The sequence below is a fragment of the Antechinus flavipes genome, chromosome 2 (genome assembly GCF_016432865.1).
Source record: "Antechinus flavipes isolate AdamAnt ecotype Samford, QLD, Australia chromosome 2, AdamAnt_v2, whole genome shotgun sequence".
NCBI lineage: Eukaryota > Metazoa > Chordata > Mammalia > Dasyuromorphia > Dasyuridae > Antechinus > Antechinus flavipes.
In genome coordinates, this window is record NC_067399.1 from 59,972,755 (window position 1) to 59,993,317 (window position 20,563).

Here is a 20,563-nt window from a genome sequence, read left to right on the forward strand (position 1 = left end):
CGTATCTCTCCATTCCCCTTTAGATAACCTGAAACCTTAATTCTTCAGAAATAATGGCATTCATTATTCCAAGTCATATTCACAAATATATAGCATCACTGAAAGAATGCTGATATTAACAGCAATAATAGTGTTGGTAAATGGAAAGGACGGAGGTGAGAGACAGGCTGTCCCATTACCTCAATAATTCTGGGCCCCCTTCCCTGGTGACCTCCATTGACAACAGAACCCTGGAGGGCCTTCAGAAGGCACAATGCATATATACTGTAGGAAATGAAATCCATCTTACCACCTTTCATTATGGCTCACTGGCATTGTGGGGAAGGCTGGAGGTAAGGGGAGTGGAGTCCCACTAACAATTAATTCACTCCCTCATTACACAAACTGCCTCAGTCCTTGACAAATACTCCCAATAGAGGCACATTCTGCTGCACATGCCTTCCTGTCCTAATTTCTGCAGAGTGCACCAGCTTTGCTCCCAGGCTGCCGGCTCCCAACCTGTCCAATCATCCCTCTCAGAAGCCTCCATCACACAAGTCAAGTTAAGTATTCTTTCCACTCAAGCAACTTTTAAAAACTGCTTACTTACTTCTACCCTGAGATGCTTTCCTTCTGAGGGAGGAGTCTCACTGCAATTGTAAACACTGACACCCAATACACAACAGCTGATCGTTTGCAATCTTCTAAGTTATACCTGAATTGCACATAAGGAACCCCCATGTGCATCTCCACTGTCAGAGGCTGCAAGGGACAGACAAACTTCAAAATGTCACTCTCAATTAAGGAAGCTTTATCTAAAGTTGGATGAAGATTGGTATTAGAGAATACAAGAAACAATCAGACTTTCATCCAGTATGCTTGCAAGGATATACTAGGTATATAAACATTAACCTCTGGCACACAGTAGGTGCTCAATAAATGCCTGTTGATTAATTGATTTAGGTATAGATTAGATGAAAGAATGGACCTGACATCATCTGATATCAGATGACATCATTCCCCATGCGACAGAATCATAATTTCACAGGTTTAAGTAATATTCTCTCCCACAGTGCAGAGAACAACAAGCCATCCACGGCTTCTCATCTCTATAGCCTCTCTATATCCTTCCAAACATTCACAGTGCAGCATGGTAAAATTACATCTTATGAACAGCCCTGAATAGGGGAACATCCTTTAGACTCAAGTCATAACCCCTGGGATTGGATAGTGACTCTGATACTAATTGTGTAATTGTGGGCAAATTATTTAGCAACTTCTTGAGTCTGTTTGCTCCTCTCTAACACCTGTACTACATGCCTCATGGGACTGCTGAGGAGAAAGCACTGTGTAAACTTCAAAGCATCATATAAACATGAATTATTATTATATCAATATAAACTACTGGGAAAATGATGGAGAAAAATGGCAGACTATATGAGTTAATAATTATAATGCTCTTAAGTACATTTCTCTAAATATTTTAGGAAAGACTAAATTTAAAAGAGAAATTTTGAATTTTGCAATTAGAAATATAGGTCACAGACTTTTAGATCTATGAAGAACTCTAGAGACCACTTTAGGGACAATAAGACTCAGCGCAATCAAGTGACTTGCCTAGGATCACCAGGATGGTAAGTGCTGTGGCTGGGCCTTACCCCCAAGGTCCCAACCCTCCAGCCTAGCACTCTTCCATATCATGTTTCCTTACCAAAGCAATGTGAAGGGTAGCAAAGTGCCAAATGTGTTCTAAGCCCAGAGAACTGACCAGCCTGGCAGTGCTCCATAAAGCTAAGAGCAAAAAATAAAGCTGGAAAGGTCAGAAGGAGCCAGATTGGGGGGACTTTGAACATCAGATTAAAGAGCTTGTCCTATACACAAAAGAAAGGTTTCTGTGAATGACATGATCAATGTCATGGTCAAGGAAGATTGGTCTGGTGAAGAGATTATTATTATTTTTTTTATTTTTATTAAAACTTTATTTTCAAAATATATACATGGATAATTTTTAACATTCATCCCTGTATTCTAATTGTTCCCCCTCCCTTCTTCCCACTTCCTCCCCAAGATGGAAAATGACCCAATATATATGTTAAACATGTGTAATTCTCTGAATAGGTTATTATTAACAAGATTCCTGTGGTAGTATAATTCTGCAGACCTGTTTACTATTAAGTTCCTCATGACAATTTACTTTTAGTATGCTATAGCAGAATACTCTAGACCAATAGCTCTCAATAAGATTTTAAGAGCATAAAGGTGTTGTGAAAATAATAATTGATTTATACCCAGAGAGCTTTTGTTTGTGTGGGTTTGTATTTATAGATATTCAGAAATTAAAACTGATAAATCAAATATTTATTATAATTTAAAATTTATATGTGTACATATATATAATATTTTAGAGAAAAAAGATTAACTTCTAAGACAAAATTTAGTGAGAATGGTATTGTTTCTTTTTAATGCCTGGTTTAATAGAAAAAAGCTGGATTCTCATATCTGCTTCTGCATTCAATCTGTTGCAATATATTGTTTTGATTGGAGAAAATCTAACCTCACACAGAAATACAATTGGAAAAGGGAGGAGTATTTTAATAGGCAAATAAGATCTTATTATCATAAAAAGTTTTGGCCCAAAGACCCTCTCTAAGGTCTTGGGGACTCTCAGGGCCCCAGATTACATTTTGAGAACCAATCATCTAGTCATTAAATCAGAATAGGAATCGGATGTGCTATTTCACTGATAATACTCCCAAATGCACAGACTCCCTCTAGCAATTCAAGTTGGTATATTGACCGCAGTTTATAAAGAATGTTTAAGAAACCTTCGTGATGATTTCAGCTTTAATAATGTGTAACTTCCAGAACACCCTACAGGCTCAGAACTGCTAGCACACCTAGACGTCAGACCCTGGATGGAGGTGCTCCTGGCTCCAAGGCTGCCTTTCTGCTCGCTACAATCTGCGGCTCCCAATTTGGACAGAGCCATGTTGGGGAAAAGATGTAGCAGGACATTGTCCTCTGCCTCGTCACCCAGATTTCATGTTATCCAGATATCTGTTAATCATAAATGAATTTTTATGAAATGAGGAAATTTCATGGCTTCGCCTATTTTCCTTTTCAATTGCCTGTGTGCCTAAACACTGAGAGTTCATGAGTGTAGGGGGGGGTATCCATTCCACTATACAAGCCATGATAAGCTGCACTAGAATGACTCTGGGGCCCGTTACAGCTAAAAAAATTAACATCATGCAGCAAACCTGGCCAAACTGAACTGGTCTCTGGACATCAGACGCATCCCAAAGTTCTCAGGCACTGTGAGGCTCACAAGGCTTTTGGATCCATTGGCAGGGTTTGGGAAACCCAGGGTCACCTCGGTGTCATCATGAGGCACCAAAAGAACTGAAGGACAACAGGTGGTGAGAGGATACAGGGTCTGGCCTCAGGAAGATCTGGGTTCAAATCCAGCCTCAGACTCCATTTGTGTGACCCTGGGCAAGCCACTTAACCTCTGCCTCCCTCCTTCCCTTGTACTTTGTATTGTCAAACAACTAAGATGTAGCCATCTAACACTCCAACCAAACTTATAACACTACTAATAGACCCTCAACTCTGATGGCAAATTGTCTTCCTCACTTTTATAGCTCCTACGATTTCTAACAGTGCCTTGGATACACAGTAGCAAATGCTCAAAAAGTATTTGTAAATACAGTTAAAACAATAAAGCCACCTTCATTATATCTTTATTGCCTGTTGAGTAAAACACAAATATTCCTTAGTCTGGCATTTAAATTAGTCTCCATTTAATTTAATCTGAGTCCATTGTCATACTATTCCCCTCCCTCTGAACTATCTAGGTTGTAGCTCCAAGCCTCATGTTACCATCTTTTGCATTTTTCCAGACCACAAATTATAACTGAAGTATACTCTCTTCTCATCTTCACTCATTAATCTTCCCTCAAAACGTGACTCAATACAGTCTAACCTGATATTCCCTCAGTTCAAAGTATTCTTTCCCTTCTCAATCTTCCCAGAGCACCCACCTGAGTCTCTCATTTGCCCTGCTCCCTATCTTACATTATACTTAAATGCATAACACCAAACTCCCTACTTTGCATTATACTTAAATGCATAATGGGTTCTTCTTAACCTTAAAACTAAGCAAGATGCCTTATCCATAAGAGGTGACCAATAAATGTTCTGAATTCAATTGCTAAACTAAGTTTTTTCCAACTTTGGACACTCAGAAATGGAAAGCAAAAATGAACATAGACCCCCTAGTTCCTGGACAGGTGTTATTGAAAGTGGTTGTTTTCTACCTTTTCTCCTTTCTATGTCCCTTTTGTGCTCAGACCAACCCTTGCAGGCTTGGCAGGAAATCTAAGAAGAAAAGAAAAGTCAGTAAACAAATACCCAAGTCTATTTGGGTATTTCTACAGTAGGTTTGCATCCTACCTTTCCATGGAGTTGTGGACATGTTTCAGCTTTTCCTGGTCTGGTCTAACCTGTTTTGTAAGCAGTGCTCCTAAGTTATGAATGTTTGTATTCAATTGGCTTGCATGGGTGGGTGGATCACTAATAATAGCTATACATACAGTCTGCTCATTTACATGCACTCCCAAATTAAGAGAAGTAGTAATCAGCAATGAATAGTTGGGTCTTAAATTTGCTCAAAACTGCATCATTATCAATTCTGATGCCGTGGCCCTCTTCAGCAATGAGATGAAGCAAATCAGTTCCAATGGAGCAGTAATGAACTGAACCAGCTACACCCAGCGAAAGAACTCTGGGAGATGACTAAGAACCATACATTAATTCCTATTCCTATATTTTTGCCTGCCTACATTTTTTATTTCCTTCACAGGCTAATTGTACAATATTTCAGAGTCCAATTCTTTTTGGACAGCAAAATAAGTTTGGTCATGTATACTTATTTTGTATTTAATTTATACTTTAATATATTTAACATGTATTGGTCATCCTGCTATCTAGGGGAAGAGGTGGGGGGAAGGATGGGAAAAATTGGAACTAAAGGTTTGGCAATTGTCAATGCTGTAAAATTACTCATGCATATAACTTGTAAATAAAAAGCTATTAAAAATAAAAAACTGCCTCATTATTATAATAATTATATATCATATTATACTATCTCTGAAATCAGATTTTGTCAATATAACTTGAGATCTGACAACCAAAAATGACTACTGTTTAAAACATTATTGTTGTTTCAAAATCAATCAATTGGATAAGATGACAGGAAAAGATAATGATGAATGCTGGAGGGAATGTGGGAAAACTAGGACACTAATACCTTGTGGTGGAGTTGTGAAGTGATCCAACCACTCTGGAGGGCAATATGGAACTATGCCCAAAAGGCTATCAAACTATATATATATATGTATATATATATATATATATATCTATATATATATATATATATATATATATAGAAACATTGCTGAATCAAAGGGTATATATATATATATACATATATATATATATATACCCTTTGATTCAGCAATGTTTCTATTGGGCTTGTGCACCAAAGAGATCATAAAACAGGGAAAAGGACCTATATGTGCAAAAATGTTCATAGCAGTCTTTTTTGAAGTGGGAAGGAACTGGAAACTGAGTGCATGCTCATCAGATGGAGAATGGCTGAATAAGTTATGGCATATGAATGTTATGGAATTTTATTGTTCTGTAAGAAATGATAAGCAGGATGATTTCAGAGAGGTCTGGAGAGACATACATGAACTAATGCTGAGTGAAGTAAGTAGAACCAAGAGAACATGGTACACAGCAACCATAAGATCATGTGATGATCAATTCTGAGGGCCATGCCTCTTTTCAACAGAGGTGATTCAGTCCAGTTCCAATGATCTTGTGATGGAGAGAGTCATCTGCACCCAGAGAGAAGACTGTGGAGACTGAGTGTGGCTCACAATATAGTATTTTTACTTTTTGTTGTTGTTTGCTTGCATTTTGTTTTCTTTTTTCTTTTCTTTTCTTTTTTTTTAATAACTTTTTATTGATAGAACGCATGCCAGGGTAATTTTTTACAGCATTATCCCTTGCATTCACTTCTGTTCCGATTTTTCCCCTCCCTCCCTCCACCCCTTCCCCAAATGGCAAAAGTCCTTTACATGTCGAATGGGTTGCAGTATATCCTAGATACAATATATGTGTACAGAACCGAACAATTTCAAACAGGGAGAATTGAATTCAGAAGGTATAAATAACCCGGGAAGAAAAACAAAGCATTTTGTTTTCTTTCTCATTTTCTCCCCTCTTTTGATCTGATTTTTCTTGTGCAGCATAGCTGTGGAACTGTGTATAGAAGAACTGCACATGTTTAACACATATCAGATTACTTGCCATCCAAGGGAGGGAGAAAAAAATTTGGAACACAAATTTTTGCAAGCACAGCCTTCACCACTTGCCTATTGGACATTTCAAACTATTTGTCTTAGAAATGTCTCAAACCCAACAAGTACAAAATTCCCCAATCTCCCATTTTTAAACTTCCCCATTTTTCTGAAGGACGCCACAAGCCTTTCTGGCTCCTAGATTTATAACCTCCAGGTGATCCTGAACTCCTCTCCATCATCCCTACACAGCCTTTCAGTTGCCAAATCTTTCCTACCTTCACAACATTTCTCCCCCTACCTCATTCTCTCTCCTAACAGGGCTACCACCTGAGTAATCTGCTAAACTGCTCAAACAGCCTCCCTGCCACAAAGCTCTCCACTCCATTCCATCGTTCCTCCAGTAAGTAATAAAGTAACCTTCAGTACAAGACTGTTACTTCCCCACTCATTAACTCTAGTGCAGGGGTCCTCAAACTACAGCCTGCAGGCCAGATGCAGCAGCTGAGGATATGAATCCTCCTTACCCAGGGCTATGAAGTTTCTTTATTTAAAGAAAAAACGAAGTTTTTGTTTTTACTATAGTCTGGCCCTTCAACAGTCTGAGGGACAGTGAACTGGCTCCCTATTTAAAAAGTTTGAGGACTCCTGCGTCCAGTGGTTTCCCTGGACCCCTAGGGTCAGTTAGAAACTCCTCTGTTTAGTGTTAAAGCCCTTCACAACTCGGTCCTAGCCTAGCTTTCCAGCCTCTTTGGAAATTACTATATTTCCTGCATTTTGCAATCCAATAAAATTCGTCTTCTCTTTACTGCTCATACACAATATTCCATCTTCCAAACTTCATTACCGATTGGCTGTATTCTCTCTCTCTTTTTAAAATAGCAATTTATTTTTCCAAACTCACGCCAAGATAATTTTCAACATTCACCTTTGCAAACCCTGTGTTCCAAATCTTTCTCCTTCCCTCATCCTTATTCCCCCCCAAGACAGCAAGCAATTTGATATAGGTTAAACACGCACAACTCTTCTAAATATATTTCCATATTTGTCATGTCCAAAAGAAATCAAAGAGAAAAAACAATAAGCAAACAACAAATAGAAGAAAATAACTATGCTCTGACCCACATTCGATCCCTGTAATCCTCTCCCTGGATGCGAATGGTGCTTTCCCTCCACTCTACTGGAATTGTTTGGAATCACCTCATGGCTGAAAAGAGCCATGCCCATCACAGTTGATCATCACATAATCTTATTGCTGTGACCTGTATCCTCTCTCTCTCTTTTTAAAATTATAACTTTTTATTGAAAGTACATATGCCTGGGTAATTTTTTTTTTACATTATCCCTTGCACTCACTTCTGTTCCCATTTTTTCCTTCACGCCCTCCACCCCCTCCCCTAAATGGCAGGCAGTTCTATACATGTTAAATATATTAAAGTATATCCTAGATACAATATATGTGTGCAGAACCGAACAGTTCTCTTGTTGCACAGGGTGAATTGGATTCAGAAGGTAAAAATAACCTGGGAAGAAAAACAAAAATGCAAACAGTTTACATTCATTTCTCAATGTTCCTTCTCTGGGTGTGGCTAATTCTGTCCATCACTGATCAATTGGAACTGAATTAGATCTTTGTCGAAGATATCCATTTCCATCAGAATTGATCCTCATACAGTATTGTTGTTGGAAGTGTATAATGATCTCTGGTTCTGCTCATTTCATTCAGCATCAGTTCATATAAGTCTCTCCAAGTCTCCCTGTATTCATCCTGCTGATCATTTTTTACAGAACAATAATATTCCATGACATTCATATACCACAATTTACCCAACCATTTTCCAATTTATGGGCATCCATTTATTTTCCAGTTTCCACAAACATTTTGGCACAGACCTGTATCCTCTCTTGCTAACTATTTGTATGGATTCATTTTGAATTTATGTTGCACATATTTTTACATGACCTTGCCTCCTTCATTAGAAACATAAGCTCTTTACATAAGCATTTTCGTTCATTTTACTTGTACTCCCATCTCCTAGCACTTGATACCTAGCAAAAAGGTATAGATTATACATGTGCAATCATGTAAAAATATTTCCATATTAGCCATGTTGTGAAAGAAACAGAAACACACACACACACACACACACACACACACACACACACACACACAGTAACAATAGCATGTTTTGATGTGTATTCAGATTCCATCAGTTCTTTCTCTGGATATAGATAGCACTTTTCCATCATAAGGAAAAGGAAGAATTTCAGGTATGGAGGAGAGCCAGTGAAAATATAGGGAAATGCTTTATGACCAAGGAAGAACCAGAGAACATTATGAAAGGCAAAATGAACAACTTTGATTAAATTAAAAAGGTTTTGCACAAACAAAACCAAGACAAGATTAAAGCTGAGAAAAACTTCTTACAGCCAGTATTTTTGATAAGGGTCTAATTTCTAAAATATATAAAGAACTGTGTCAAATTTATAAGGACTACAAGTCATTCTCCAATTGATAAATGGTCAAAGAATATGAACAGACAATTTTCAGATGATGAAATTAAAGCCATCTATAATTATATGAAAAAAAATGTTATAAATCACTATTGATTAGGGATATGTAAATTAAACCAACTCTGAAGTACCACCTCACACCTCTCAGATTGGCTAAAATGACAGGAAAAGATAACAAATGTTGGAGGTGACATGAGAAAACTGAGACATTAATGCATTGTTGGTGGAGTTGTGAAATGCCCCAATAATTCTGGAAAGGAATTTGGAGCTATGCCCAAAGGATTATCAAACTGTGCATATATTTTGACCCAGTAGTGAAGCATAAAGGAGGGAAAAGGACCCAAATGTGCAAAAATGCAGCTTTTTTTGTGGTACCAAAGAAAATGAATACATGCTCCTCAGTTGAGAAATGGCTAAACAACTTGTGATATATTAAGGTAATGGAATATTATTGTTCTATAAAAATTAATAAGCAAGCTGATTTTTAGAAAGGGCTGGAAAGATTTACATCAACTGATGCTGAGCAAAACAAGCAGAACCAGGAGTACATTGTATACAGTAACAGCAAGACTGTGCAATGATCTACTATGAAAGACTTGATTCTTCTCAGTGGTTCAATGATCCAAAGAAATCCCAATAGACTTTGGACAGAAAATGCCATCTGCATCCAGAAAAAGAACTAAGGAGACTGAATGAAATTCATTTCTTTTTTTCTTTTTTCTTTTTTCTCCCATAGTTTTTCTCTTTTGCTCTGATTTTTCTCTCCCAATGATTTACAAAGCAATGTGTATTAAAAATAAATTTACTAGGAAAAAAATATAGGGAGATAGTGTCTTACTGGAAGCACGGCAAAGAAAGCCATCTCACTAAATAGGAGAATATGTGGCCAGGGTAAGGGGCAATTAAGTTGGAGTATAGGGAGTGAGGGTTTGAACAGTTATAAAAAGTCAAACAGAGGACTTTAAATTTGATCCTGAACATAATAGACAATATACACAATTTTTCACTGGGTCCATATTCAGAGATTTTTCAGTTTCATCAGATCTACCAGAATTTTTGCTCTAGTGATTCAAGCATCAGGAGTCCAGGGTCACCTTGACGACAATGACATCATCATCCTCCACATCATCATCCTCAATCATCATCACAATATAGTAACTCTAAGTACCAGCCACTATGCTGAATACTTTTACAAACATTACCATATTTTATCCTCACAACAACCCTGCAAGACAGGGTGAGGAAACATATAGCTGAGGAAGCTGAAACAGACATTAAGTGACTTATCCAACTGTGTCACACATCCAGCGGGATGTGAACTCAGGTGTTCCTGAAGCCAAATCTAGTCCTCTAACCACTGTGCCATCTAGCTGTCTAGAAGATGACTTAATGGAGATTCAAATGTATGAATCACCCCAAATGGTATTTTAGCAACATTAAAGAAAAATTACACAGCAAGGTGACTTCTTTCTGATGTTTAAAAGAACTTCCACGGGTGATTTTTTTTTCTTTTGCAAAGCATTACAACAAAACTTAAAATTCAGAGTTGCTATCAGCTATTTACTCAGAGACAACTCTGCGTGGGTAGCAAACAAAGCAGCTTCAAACAGCGACTGATAAAGTAACAGGAAGGGAAGTGGCATAAAAGATGGCACCAGTTCAAGAAAACAAGGGTAATTTTTGACCCCACATTTTCCCAGAACTTCCGGCTGCTTATCTCTCTACTCAAGCCTATCCCACCCTTTCCTGCCTAATTTGGCAGAAGATAAATGTAAACCTGTCCTACAGGTCCCAGTCCCAATGGCCCTCTCTAGGAAAAATTCCAGGCCCAGACGCCTAAAGCCACTTACCCCCTTCCCTCCCCAGTTCCCACTTCTCTTTCTTTCTCCTTCTCTCATATGTCTTCCTTGCCTCTGTCCCTCCCCTGTCCCCGGCACACTAGGGTCTACTGCCCAATATACCTGCATGTGCTCCCTTGAGCATCAAGAGAAAAGGAACCATGTTTTATTCCCATGCAATGGGAATCCATTATTGGTCATTTTTCTGTCCCCCTTTCAAGCAGAGTGTAATCACTATTATTAATAATTAATAAATATGCTTAACTGAACCGCACCTTAGTTACTTCCCAATCCTGTTATCCCAATGTCAGGGACTTAGCCTGATTTTGTGGGAGAACTTCCTCTAAACCTTCAGTTACAAGCCACTCATTTAGAATCGGAAGGTTTCTCTAGTTCAGCCTTCTCATTTTAGGCAGGAAGAGATTGCTGGCATGGAAAAATTCAGAGATTTGTTAAAAAAAAAAAAAATACAGCTAAGATTCAAATCCAAGTCTCCCAATTCAAAATCCAGTACTCTTGCCTTTTTAAAACACTTTAAAAGGGGCCAGTTCTCCTCAACTGCCAATCACCTGGCACCTCTGGGGCAGGTTAAATCAGGTGAGCTTCAGGATGACTAAAGGAGAGACAAGGACAGCAGGTGCCCACGAGTCAAATGGCAGTCACCATCTGGACCACTACCCAACTGCCCTTTATAAAAATTGTTGGAGCCAATAAGGATGTAATTCGCCTAACTGAGGCAACAAGGTGGTAAAGGGGATTGAGAACTGGGCTCTATTTGCATTCAGAAAGACTTGAATTAAAATCTGTTCTTAGGCACTTGCTGGCAGTGTAAACTTATCCTCTGCCTCAGTTTCCTCAGCTGGAAAAAGGGGATTACAGAAACATGTCCTTAAAAGAATTGTTGTACATATGGAAATATGTTTAAAAGGAGTGCACATATTTAACATATCAGAATGCTTGCTGTCTTGGGAGGACAGAAGGAAGAAATAGAGAAAAAGTTTGGAATAACAAAGTCTTACAAGAATGAATGGTGAAAATTATCTGTATATGTATTTGGTAAAAATAAAATACTATTGATTGGAGGGAAGGATTGTTGTGAGGATTAAGTAAAATAACTGTGAAGTTTCTAGCTAGTGCCTACCACATAGCAGATAGTTAATAAATGTTTGTTCCTTTCCTTTAATGAAAAATGCAAATATCTAAAAATAAATTTCATGAATTATCTGGAATGTTAGCTAGAAAGCACAACAGAAGATAGCTAAATGGCCAGGTGGATTGAGTACTTTGGAGTCAGGAGGATCTGAGTTCAAATCCGGCCTCAGACACATAATACTTCCTAGCTGTGGTATGCTGGGCAAGTCACTTAACCCCAACTTTCTTGCAAAAACCCAAACCAAACCAAAATCCATAACACAAAACCCAAACCAAAGAGATGGCACAATGTATAGAGTGCCGAGCCTAGTGTCAGGAAAATTCCTTTTCTGAGTTCAAATCTGGCCTCAGAGACTTAGTACCCCTGTGATCCTGTTCAAGTCACTTAATCCTGTTTGCCTCAGCTTCCTTCTCTGTAAAATGATACAATACTAGAACATTTAAAAGAAATCAAAACTTTAAAAGATTAAAGTGGCTTGTCCACGATCATAACACTGGTAAATTTCAGAGCCAGGATTCAAACTCAGTCCTCTCCTGAATACAAGTCACCAAACCTACCAGATGTATGCCTTCGAATGTGACCAAATGGAGTGATTGGATTTGATGTAGCGCCATATGGCTCCTTTGTCAGCGAACATCAACTCTAAAGACAGGTCTGAATATGACTAGTTAGAAACAGAAGAGTACACCTACTATAACCTATAAAGGCTTGAGCAAGAAAGTTTAGCTGGGCAGCCTGTAACGAGAAGACAAAGGCAATACTATTCTATGAATGATGGTTTTAGGGTGGCCCTAAAATGCATATCAGTAGGTTTACATGTAAGTGGACACTATTGAGAGTAACAAGGAACAAGCGCGTTTATTGAGTCCTTCCTGCGTGCCGGGCACTAGGCTGAACACTTTGCTAAGGGAACTCGTAGGACTATGGGAGGTAGGTGTGGTGAGGAACCCCACTTTAGTTAAGGAAACCGAGGCGGGCGGCGCTTAAATGCCACACCATTAGCGTCTGTGGTTGGATTTAAATGCGGTCGGGGTCTCACTGTCTCAGTCCCCCGCCCTCCGCTGGAGAATGACCCACAGTCCCTACCCAGAGCGCCCCGGGACGAGTCTGGGCGAAGCCTGCGGACTCCTCTCAAAAGAACGGATGTTCGGGGGGGGGGGGAGAGTGAGAAAAGGGGGGGGGCTCGTGAAAAGAAGAGGGTACTTTGCCTCCACCACTGTTCACGGACACTGAAGTCCATGGGGGGAGAGAGCTCGGGATCCGGCCGCCGTCGCCCCCCCCCCCCCGCCCCCCCCGGTGCCCGTGCAGCTCCTTCCACGAATTCTCAGGAAGGAGACTGCCTAACACCACGGACCCCCGGACTCAGGCTGGCACCAGGAGCATCCATGGATCCCGGCCCCTCATCTAGTCACGGCGCCCACCCTCTCCGCCCGCCCCGCCGGCGGACCTCCGCAGCCTCTGGTCCTTCGGCCCCACCTCCTGACGCTAAGGGAACCCTGCCCCGACAAACCCCGACCCTCCGCCAAGCCCGAACCCCGGGGCGGCGAGCTCTAGGGCTAAGGCGAAACCAAACCCCACGACCGGCCGCGCTTGCAGGGACTGACTACGAACCTAGCTCTCTTGGCGATCAGGCAATGCCGCAGACGGCCCTTCGCACGTGGGCTTCCGTAGCGCGTCAGTGTTGTGCGACGGTGACGTCACTGCGCGCGTCTCCTGCGCGCTCGGGTGGCCGCAGCGCAGTCATGGCGCTCCGACCCCCGACTCTCCGGTTGCTACTGCTCTTGCCCCGACCTGGAGTGCTCAGCCGGGGCCTGGCCTCGGAGGGGCCTCGGGAGCCGCTGCCCGTGATCCGCGTCCCGCAGCCTCTAAAGCTGCGGCGCGGGACGAGGATCCGAGACGGTCGCGCGCCGCGAGTTACGGTGCCCCGGCCTGGGCTGCTGCTGATCGCTGCGCGGAGGCCGGAGTTCAATCAGCCGGCGCGTCTCACAGTGGGCCGTTGGGAGCGCGCGCCGCTGGCCTCGCGCGGGTGGAAGCACCGGCGCTCGCGTGGCGACCATTTCTCCATCGAGCGCACTGCCCGCCAGGTGCCCGCATTGCCCACTGAGCCCGAGGCAGAGGAGGTGGCAGAAGGCGAAGCCTGCGCTGGCTTCACCGCCCTGGGCCTGCAGCCCCGCGTCCTGGAGGCCCTGCAGCAGGCAGCACCCACCATCGTGCGGCCTACGTGGGTGCAGCTCCGGGCCGTTCCTCCGTTGTTGCGCGGACGCCACCTGCTCTGTGCTGCTGAGACGGGCAGTGGCAAGACCCTGAGCTACCTGCTCCCCTTGTTGCAGCGCCTGCTGGGCCAGCCCGTGCTGACCTCCTCCTGCCCTGCCCCCCGCGGTCTGGTCCTCGTGCCCTCCCGGGAGCTGGCCGAGCAGGTGCGGGCAGTGGCCGCGCCCCTGGGCCAGGCCCTGCAGCTGTGCGTGCGGTGGATCGGTGGGGGCCGGGGCATGGACAGCGTCCGGCGGCACCTGTCCCTACAGCCTCCTGCCGACGTGCTGGTGGCCACACCGGGAGCCATATGGAAGGCGCTGAAGGGACAACTGCTGAGCCTGGAGCAGCTCCGTTTTCTGGTGCTGGATGAAGCGGACACCCTGCTGGACGAGAGCTTCCTGGAGCTAGTGCAGTACATCTTGGACAAGAGTCCCGTGGCCGAAGACCCCGCCGAACTGGAGGACCCTTTCAATCCCAAGGCCCAGCTGGTGCTGGTGGGCGCCACATTTCCCAAGGGCGTGGGAGAGCTACTGAGCAGAGTCACATCCTTGAGCCACCTCAGCAAAATCACCAGCCCCAGGCTGCACTGCCTCCTGCCCCACGTGGGACAGCGCTTCCTGCGGCTCAAAGGAACCGAGAAGGTGACAGAGCTGATTAGAGCCCTCAAGCTCCAAGCAGAGGCTGGGCCCGGGGCCGTTCTGGTCTTCTGCAACAGTTCCAGCACAGTGAACTGGCTGGGCTACATCCTGGACGACCACAAAGTCCCACACTTGAGGCTCCAGGGACAGATGCCAGCGGCCATGAGAGCGGGCATCTTCCGGTCCTTCCAGAGTGGCCTCAGGGACGTTCTCCTCTGCACAGACATAGCCTCTCGGGGCCTGGACAGCACTCGGGTGCAGCTGGTGATCAATTACGACTTTCCGCCAACCTTGCAGGACTACATTCACAGAGCCGGCAGAGTGGGCCGAGTTGGCAGTGAGCAGCCCGGCTCTGTGATTAGTTTTGTAACTCATCCTTGGGATGTCGAACTGGTCCAGAAAATTGAGCTGGCTGCTCGCAGGCGGAGAAACCTCCCAGGGATCAAGACAACTGTTCAAGAACCTTTACCCCCAATAGAATTGACTGGTTAGCCAGTGACACTAAAAATGCGCTGACTGTGAACAAAGGACACTTCTGGCTGTCCAAGAACGTGAAAGAGCCCTCTTCAGAGGGAGAGGAGGATTTAAGTGCCATGAGAAAAGTCTTTGCGTTTCAGAAGTGCCAGTTTTTATAGGAGGGTTGCCAAACTTCAGTGTTGGATTTTGTGTAGCTCTACTTATTAGAGTGAACTTCTGTGCAATAAAATCTAATTTAACTGTTTTGCATTTAATGTAAACTACCTCAATCATTAATCACCTGTTCTATTTGTATGGGATGGGGATGTCCAAAGTTTTTTAATACATGAATAAATATGCAAGCCATGTGAATTTTCTACATGGCAAAACGTAGCCTACTTTTTCCGGGTTTTATTAGTATCTTTTTCACATCACAATCATTTCTTCATATAGTCTTTATCCTTCCTCTTGTAACAGTTTAGCAATAGAGCACCTATGTCAACCTGGGTCTTCCACATTCAACCCTGTAGTCATGTAAATTGTTCTGGTTCTGCTTACTATGCTCTATATGCTCTATATTTTTTCTCCTCATATTTCTCAAGATTTTTTTTTTAATTTCTTGGTATCCAGACCAGTGATTTTGTGGGTATAGGCAATTCTCTATGATTGCAGATCTTTAATGCTTAGCAACTTTTGGCCTTCATGGCTAGTTGCTTTAGGTAATAAAAAATCCCGCTCTTGCTCATTCTGAAGCCTGTTCTTGTCCAGCACTTGCCACATTACTTTACAGAAGGATTTGTTTTATTTACATACCATCCATCATTGCCCCATCAACTGAAATGTCCATATGCTTGGACCCAAAGATATTACTGCTAGATGTATCCCAAGATGATCAGTCTTAAAAAGAAATATATACACCAAAATATTTTTGTGGTTACAAAAAACTGGAAACATTCATTAGGGAATGACTAAACAAATTGTGATGTGCATGTAAATGGACTATTGTGACACAAGCTGTATACATAATTGCTTGGAAAGTTATAGGAAGTGATGCAAAATGAAATTAGGAGTGAATAGAGAGGGCTGGATATCTTGCTGACTCGTCTTGAGAGTTTGCTCCTTCCATCATCCCCTTTTCTTAAATGTCTATTTTGTCCACTGCCACCTCCTTTCTTCAAACGTGACCATATATCTTCTTCCTAAAGCTCAGATCTGATCAAACTCCTGGGCAACCTGTTAAGTAATAGGGTCAAGTGAAAACTCCTGTTTAGCATTTAAAGCTTTAGATAAAATGAATAAAGAGCTGAGTTTAGAGTTAGAAGGAATGGCATTCACATCCCATCTTTTGTACCAAGTTCTGTGACCATGAAAGTCTTTTCACCCTGTTTCCTGTTTAAATGAGGGGTTTGGACAACATAGCCTTTAAGGTCTATTATAAATCTAAATCTGTGATGCTATTACTCCTTTCCAATCAGGCTCCACCCTCCCTTCCCAGCCTTACTATATTGACTATGACTGTCTTTCATCTACCTTGTGGTCCAGTCAGTTTGCCTTACTGCATAACAGCTAGATATGCAGCTGGGTAGCTCAGTGACTGCCTGGAATCAGGAGAATCTGAGTTCAAATCCATCCTCAGATTCTACCTAGTTCTGTGACTGGCAAGTCACTTTACCCGGTGTGCCTCAGTTTTCTTACATGAAAAATGAGTTGAAGAAAATGCCAAACCGCTGCAGTATCTTTGCCAAGAAAACCCCAAATATAGTCACAAAGATGCACAATTGAAATGACTGAACAACAATCCTGTGTCTTTGCATGTTTTCCCTCACAACAAATTCACTCGCTCTTCACCTCTGCTTTTTAGCATCCCTAGTTTCCTTCAAAGCTTAGCCAATACCACTTTTCTATTTTGGATCTTTGCTGATCCTTAAACCTCACCTTTTTTGTTCTTCTTTTTTTATTTTCCTCACCTTTTTTTCTTTTTTTCTCAAATTTTCCCTCAAAACCCACCTTTTCAAATGAACATACATACTACTGTCAAGGGCAGCACCATTTTCCAGGGAACTTGACCCTGAGTCTTAATACTTTCCTGTCATGGGTATCCTGCCATTTTAATTGCAACAATATCACATTTCATGTCTATTCACACAGCTCACATTTTAGCTCAGGACCTCATCCCCTCACCTAGATTATTACCAGCCTCCTAATTGATCTTTACTCCTCTCCAATCCATCCACACAGCTGCCAGAATGATTTCCCCAAAGCCCAGATATAATCAGGCTACTCTTCTGCTCAGATAATTTCAGTTATCTCCCTATTACCTCTAGGAACAAGTATACAGTTTTCTGTTTAGCTCTTCAACACCTACCCCACTAGCCCTTATCTTTCCAGCCTCATTGGACATGACTTCCCCTCCTACAGTCTCCATTCTCTCTCACACATCTCTCACATCCATGCTTTTGGATTGATTGTTCTTCATGTCTGGAATTCACTCCCTCTTCATTTCTGCTTCATAGAATCCCTCTCTTCAAGACATAGTTCAAACATCATCTATATGAAGTGTCAACTAGACTAGAACCCGCCTCTAACCTTTGGGTCTTTGGAACCAAAACATTGCAGGTTAGAGATAAGAAAGGACAGAGAAATTTAATTTCAAATGGAATTCCCCTCATTAGGAGGACTTCATGTTGGACCAAAGGCAACTCTTATATATCACAAGTAGGCTGGATTATGACATAATTTTTAGGTCTTGCATTATTGTGAGAATAGTATTGTCTCAAGTCTTTGGGGGTCACAGTCACTTTGCAGGGAACAGAATCAGTTCTATGACAGAAACAAGTGTAGTATCTGTCAGTGGCAAAGAACAGAGCTTGTTAATATGTGATGGACAGCCCTGGGTAATAAGGGGAGTTAAATATCTCAGCAAACACATGGTGCTAGTCCAAACAATATACTTTGTTAGAGGTGATACATTCCTGAGTGCAAAGAGTTTTTTGTTTGTTTGTTTGTTTTTATTAAAGCTTTTTATTTTCAAAACATATGCATGGATAATTTTTCAGCATTGACCCTTACAAAACCTTGTGTTCCGAATTCATCCCCCTTTCCTCCCTCCCTTAGATAATAAGTAATCCAATATATGTTAAATATGTTAAATCCAACATATGTATACATATTTATACAATTATTGTGCTGCACAGGAAAAATCAAATCAAAAAGGAAAAAAAATGAGATAAAACAAAATGTAAGCCAACAAAAACAAAAAGAGTGGAAATGCTATGTTGTGATCCATACACTTCACAAAGAATTATTATTATGTCAAACTCAGGAAACAGCCAGCTTATTGGGCTTTACTCTGGGAAACAGGAGATCTCTAAAATACTTTGATAGCCTTCTCTAATACTTCTAACTGCTAGTACCTCCTCCCCAACCACCTTGTATTTAATTGCATTTATTTTCTCTATATTTACACTGCTATATATACACATATATATTCATATACACATTATTCATATACATATATCTATATGTAGGTATAGATATGGATTATATCTATATACACATAATATATATGCATATATATTATATCTATATACTTAGAATGTTAGCTTCTTGAGAATAGAGATGATTTTATTCTTTATGTATGTATTCCAAGCACCTAGTGCAAACCTGACATAGTACTTAATAAATGTTTATTAACTTATTATCTCTCCTCAGCCACTAACAGTTGTCTTCTCCCTCAAAATTACTTTCCATTCACTTTTCATACATTGCACACACATCCATAGAATTTGGAATTTTCCCTATTTGTACTTTCCATGGTCAAACAAAATAAGTTGTGTTTCTCCTTCACATGATAGCCATTCAGATTCTTGAAGAAATCTAACGTGTACCTCCATGAGTATTTTCTTCTCTAAGCTAAATGCCTCTAGTCCTTTCAACCCATTGATTCTAAAAATGTAGTCTGGAGATCCTTGAGAGATACCCAAGAACCCTTCAGGGGGTCTGCTAGGTCAAAACTATTTTCTTAATAATACTAAGATGTCTTAATTTAAAATACAGTAAATACCAATAGACATAGCCTGCATACACAAAAGCTTTTGGGGGCAGGGTCTTACATAATTTTTAAGAGTATAAAGGAGTCCTCAGACCAAAAAGTTTAAGAACTGCTGCTTTACCAACCTTTATGTAACATGATTCTTTTCAGAATATTCTCCAGATTATGAACATCTTGCTTAAACTTGCAGTTTATACTGAACACCATAGATACCTAATGAGGGCAAAGTACAGAGTGCTCTTGTTTCCTTCAATAGAATGTGTACTGTATTAAGTACAGTACAAACACTGTTTGATTTTTGTCACTGTTGTTTACCCTTCCATTTTCAGAAAGGAACAATGACATCAGGAGGAGGATGTCTTGACTTGCAAGTGAATTGGATTTAAGTGAGGCAAGTCTTTAGCCTTACTCTCCTCCAGAATCAACAATCATGGGGTCCAATGGCAAAACAACAATTAAGAGAACTATGGATAACCCAGTTTTTGTCTCTGTATTTCCAACAACAGCAAGCACATACTTAGTGCTTAATAAATGCTTGCTAATTCATTGATCCTTAAAAAACTTTAACCTGATCTTATTATCTCCTTAATCCTATATTTTTTTCTCCCTTTAACAAACATTTAGAAAAAAATGTCTCCTTTGATTTGCCTCTGCTTTGAAATCCCTTGCAAACTGCTTCCCTTTTGATCATTCAGCTAAAATTGTTCTCTCCAAAATCACAAATAATTTCTTTATTGCTTATCTAATGGAATTTTCTCAGAACTGTTGGCCATCCTCTTTCTAGATACTTCTTTCTCTTGAGTTTTAGTAACATTGCTTTCTCCTGGCTCTCTTTTTACCTATCTGACAAATCCTTTTTCATCTCTTTTGCAGGATAAGAATCCTTATTCTATCCCCTATTCCTGGGTGTACCTGGACCCTTTCTTCTCTAACTTTCCTCACTGAAAGTCTGACCATGTGAACCCATATTCAATAAACTCTAGTCACTCCTTATTGCCTCCAGGATCAAATTCAAAATCCTTTATTTGGTGTTCAAAGTCCTTCATAAACTAGCCCCTTCTTACCTTTCCAGTCTTACATCAAATTCAGCCAATTTGTTCATAACACCTCTTCTTTCCCATCTCTATATTCCTATCCAGTGATACTGTATAGTCTCCCAAGTAGACACTCCCTCCTGACTCTAAGGTATTGTTACTGGCTCTTTCCCATTCCTGGAATGTTCTCCCCCCTAATCTGTATCTCTTGGCTTCCTGGATTTCTTTAAGTTTTAGCTAAATTCTCACCTTCGAAAGAAGCCTTTCCTAGTCCTCCTT

General features: G+C 41.2%; 2 protein-coding genes across 2 annotated transcripts in view; one reads left to right on the top strand and one right to left on the bottom strand.

Annotated features, from left to right (window-relative positions):
• Window positions 1–13,524, bottom strand: part of DUS2 (dihydrouridine synthase 2) — a 65,188-nt gene extending 51,664 nt beyond the window's left edge. The window contains exon 1 of the mRNA XM_051974958.1: window positions 13,464–13,524. The gene's annotated coding sequence lies outside the window, so the exon portion shown is untranslated. The remainder of the gene's footprint in view (window positions 1–13,463) is intronic.
• Window positions 13,478–15,592, top strand: DDX28 (DEAD-box helicase 28). Its single transcript, XM_051974956.1, has one exon. The coding sequence runs from the start codon at window positions 13,487–13,489 to the stop codon at window positions 15,233–15,235; it is 1,749 nt and encodes a 582-aa protein (XP_051830916.1). The 5' UTR covers window positions 13,478–13,486; the 3' UTR covers window positions 15,236–15,592.
• The last annotated feature ends 4,971 nt before the right edge of the window (window positions 15,593–20,563 follow it).

Bases quoted from the DNA above. Each gene is read 5' to 3' on its own strand.
- DDX28 (XM_051974956.1), top strand. From the start codon at position 13,487: ATGCCGCAGACGGCCCTTCGCACGTGGGCTTCCGTAGCGCGTCAGTGT.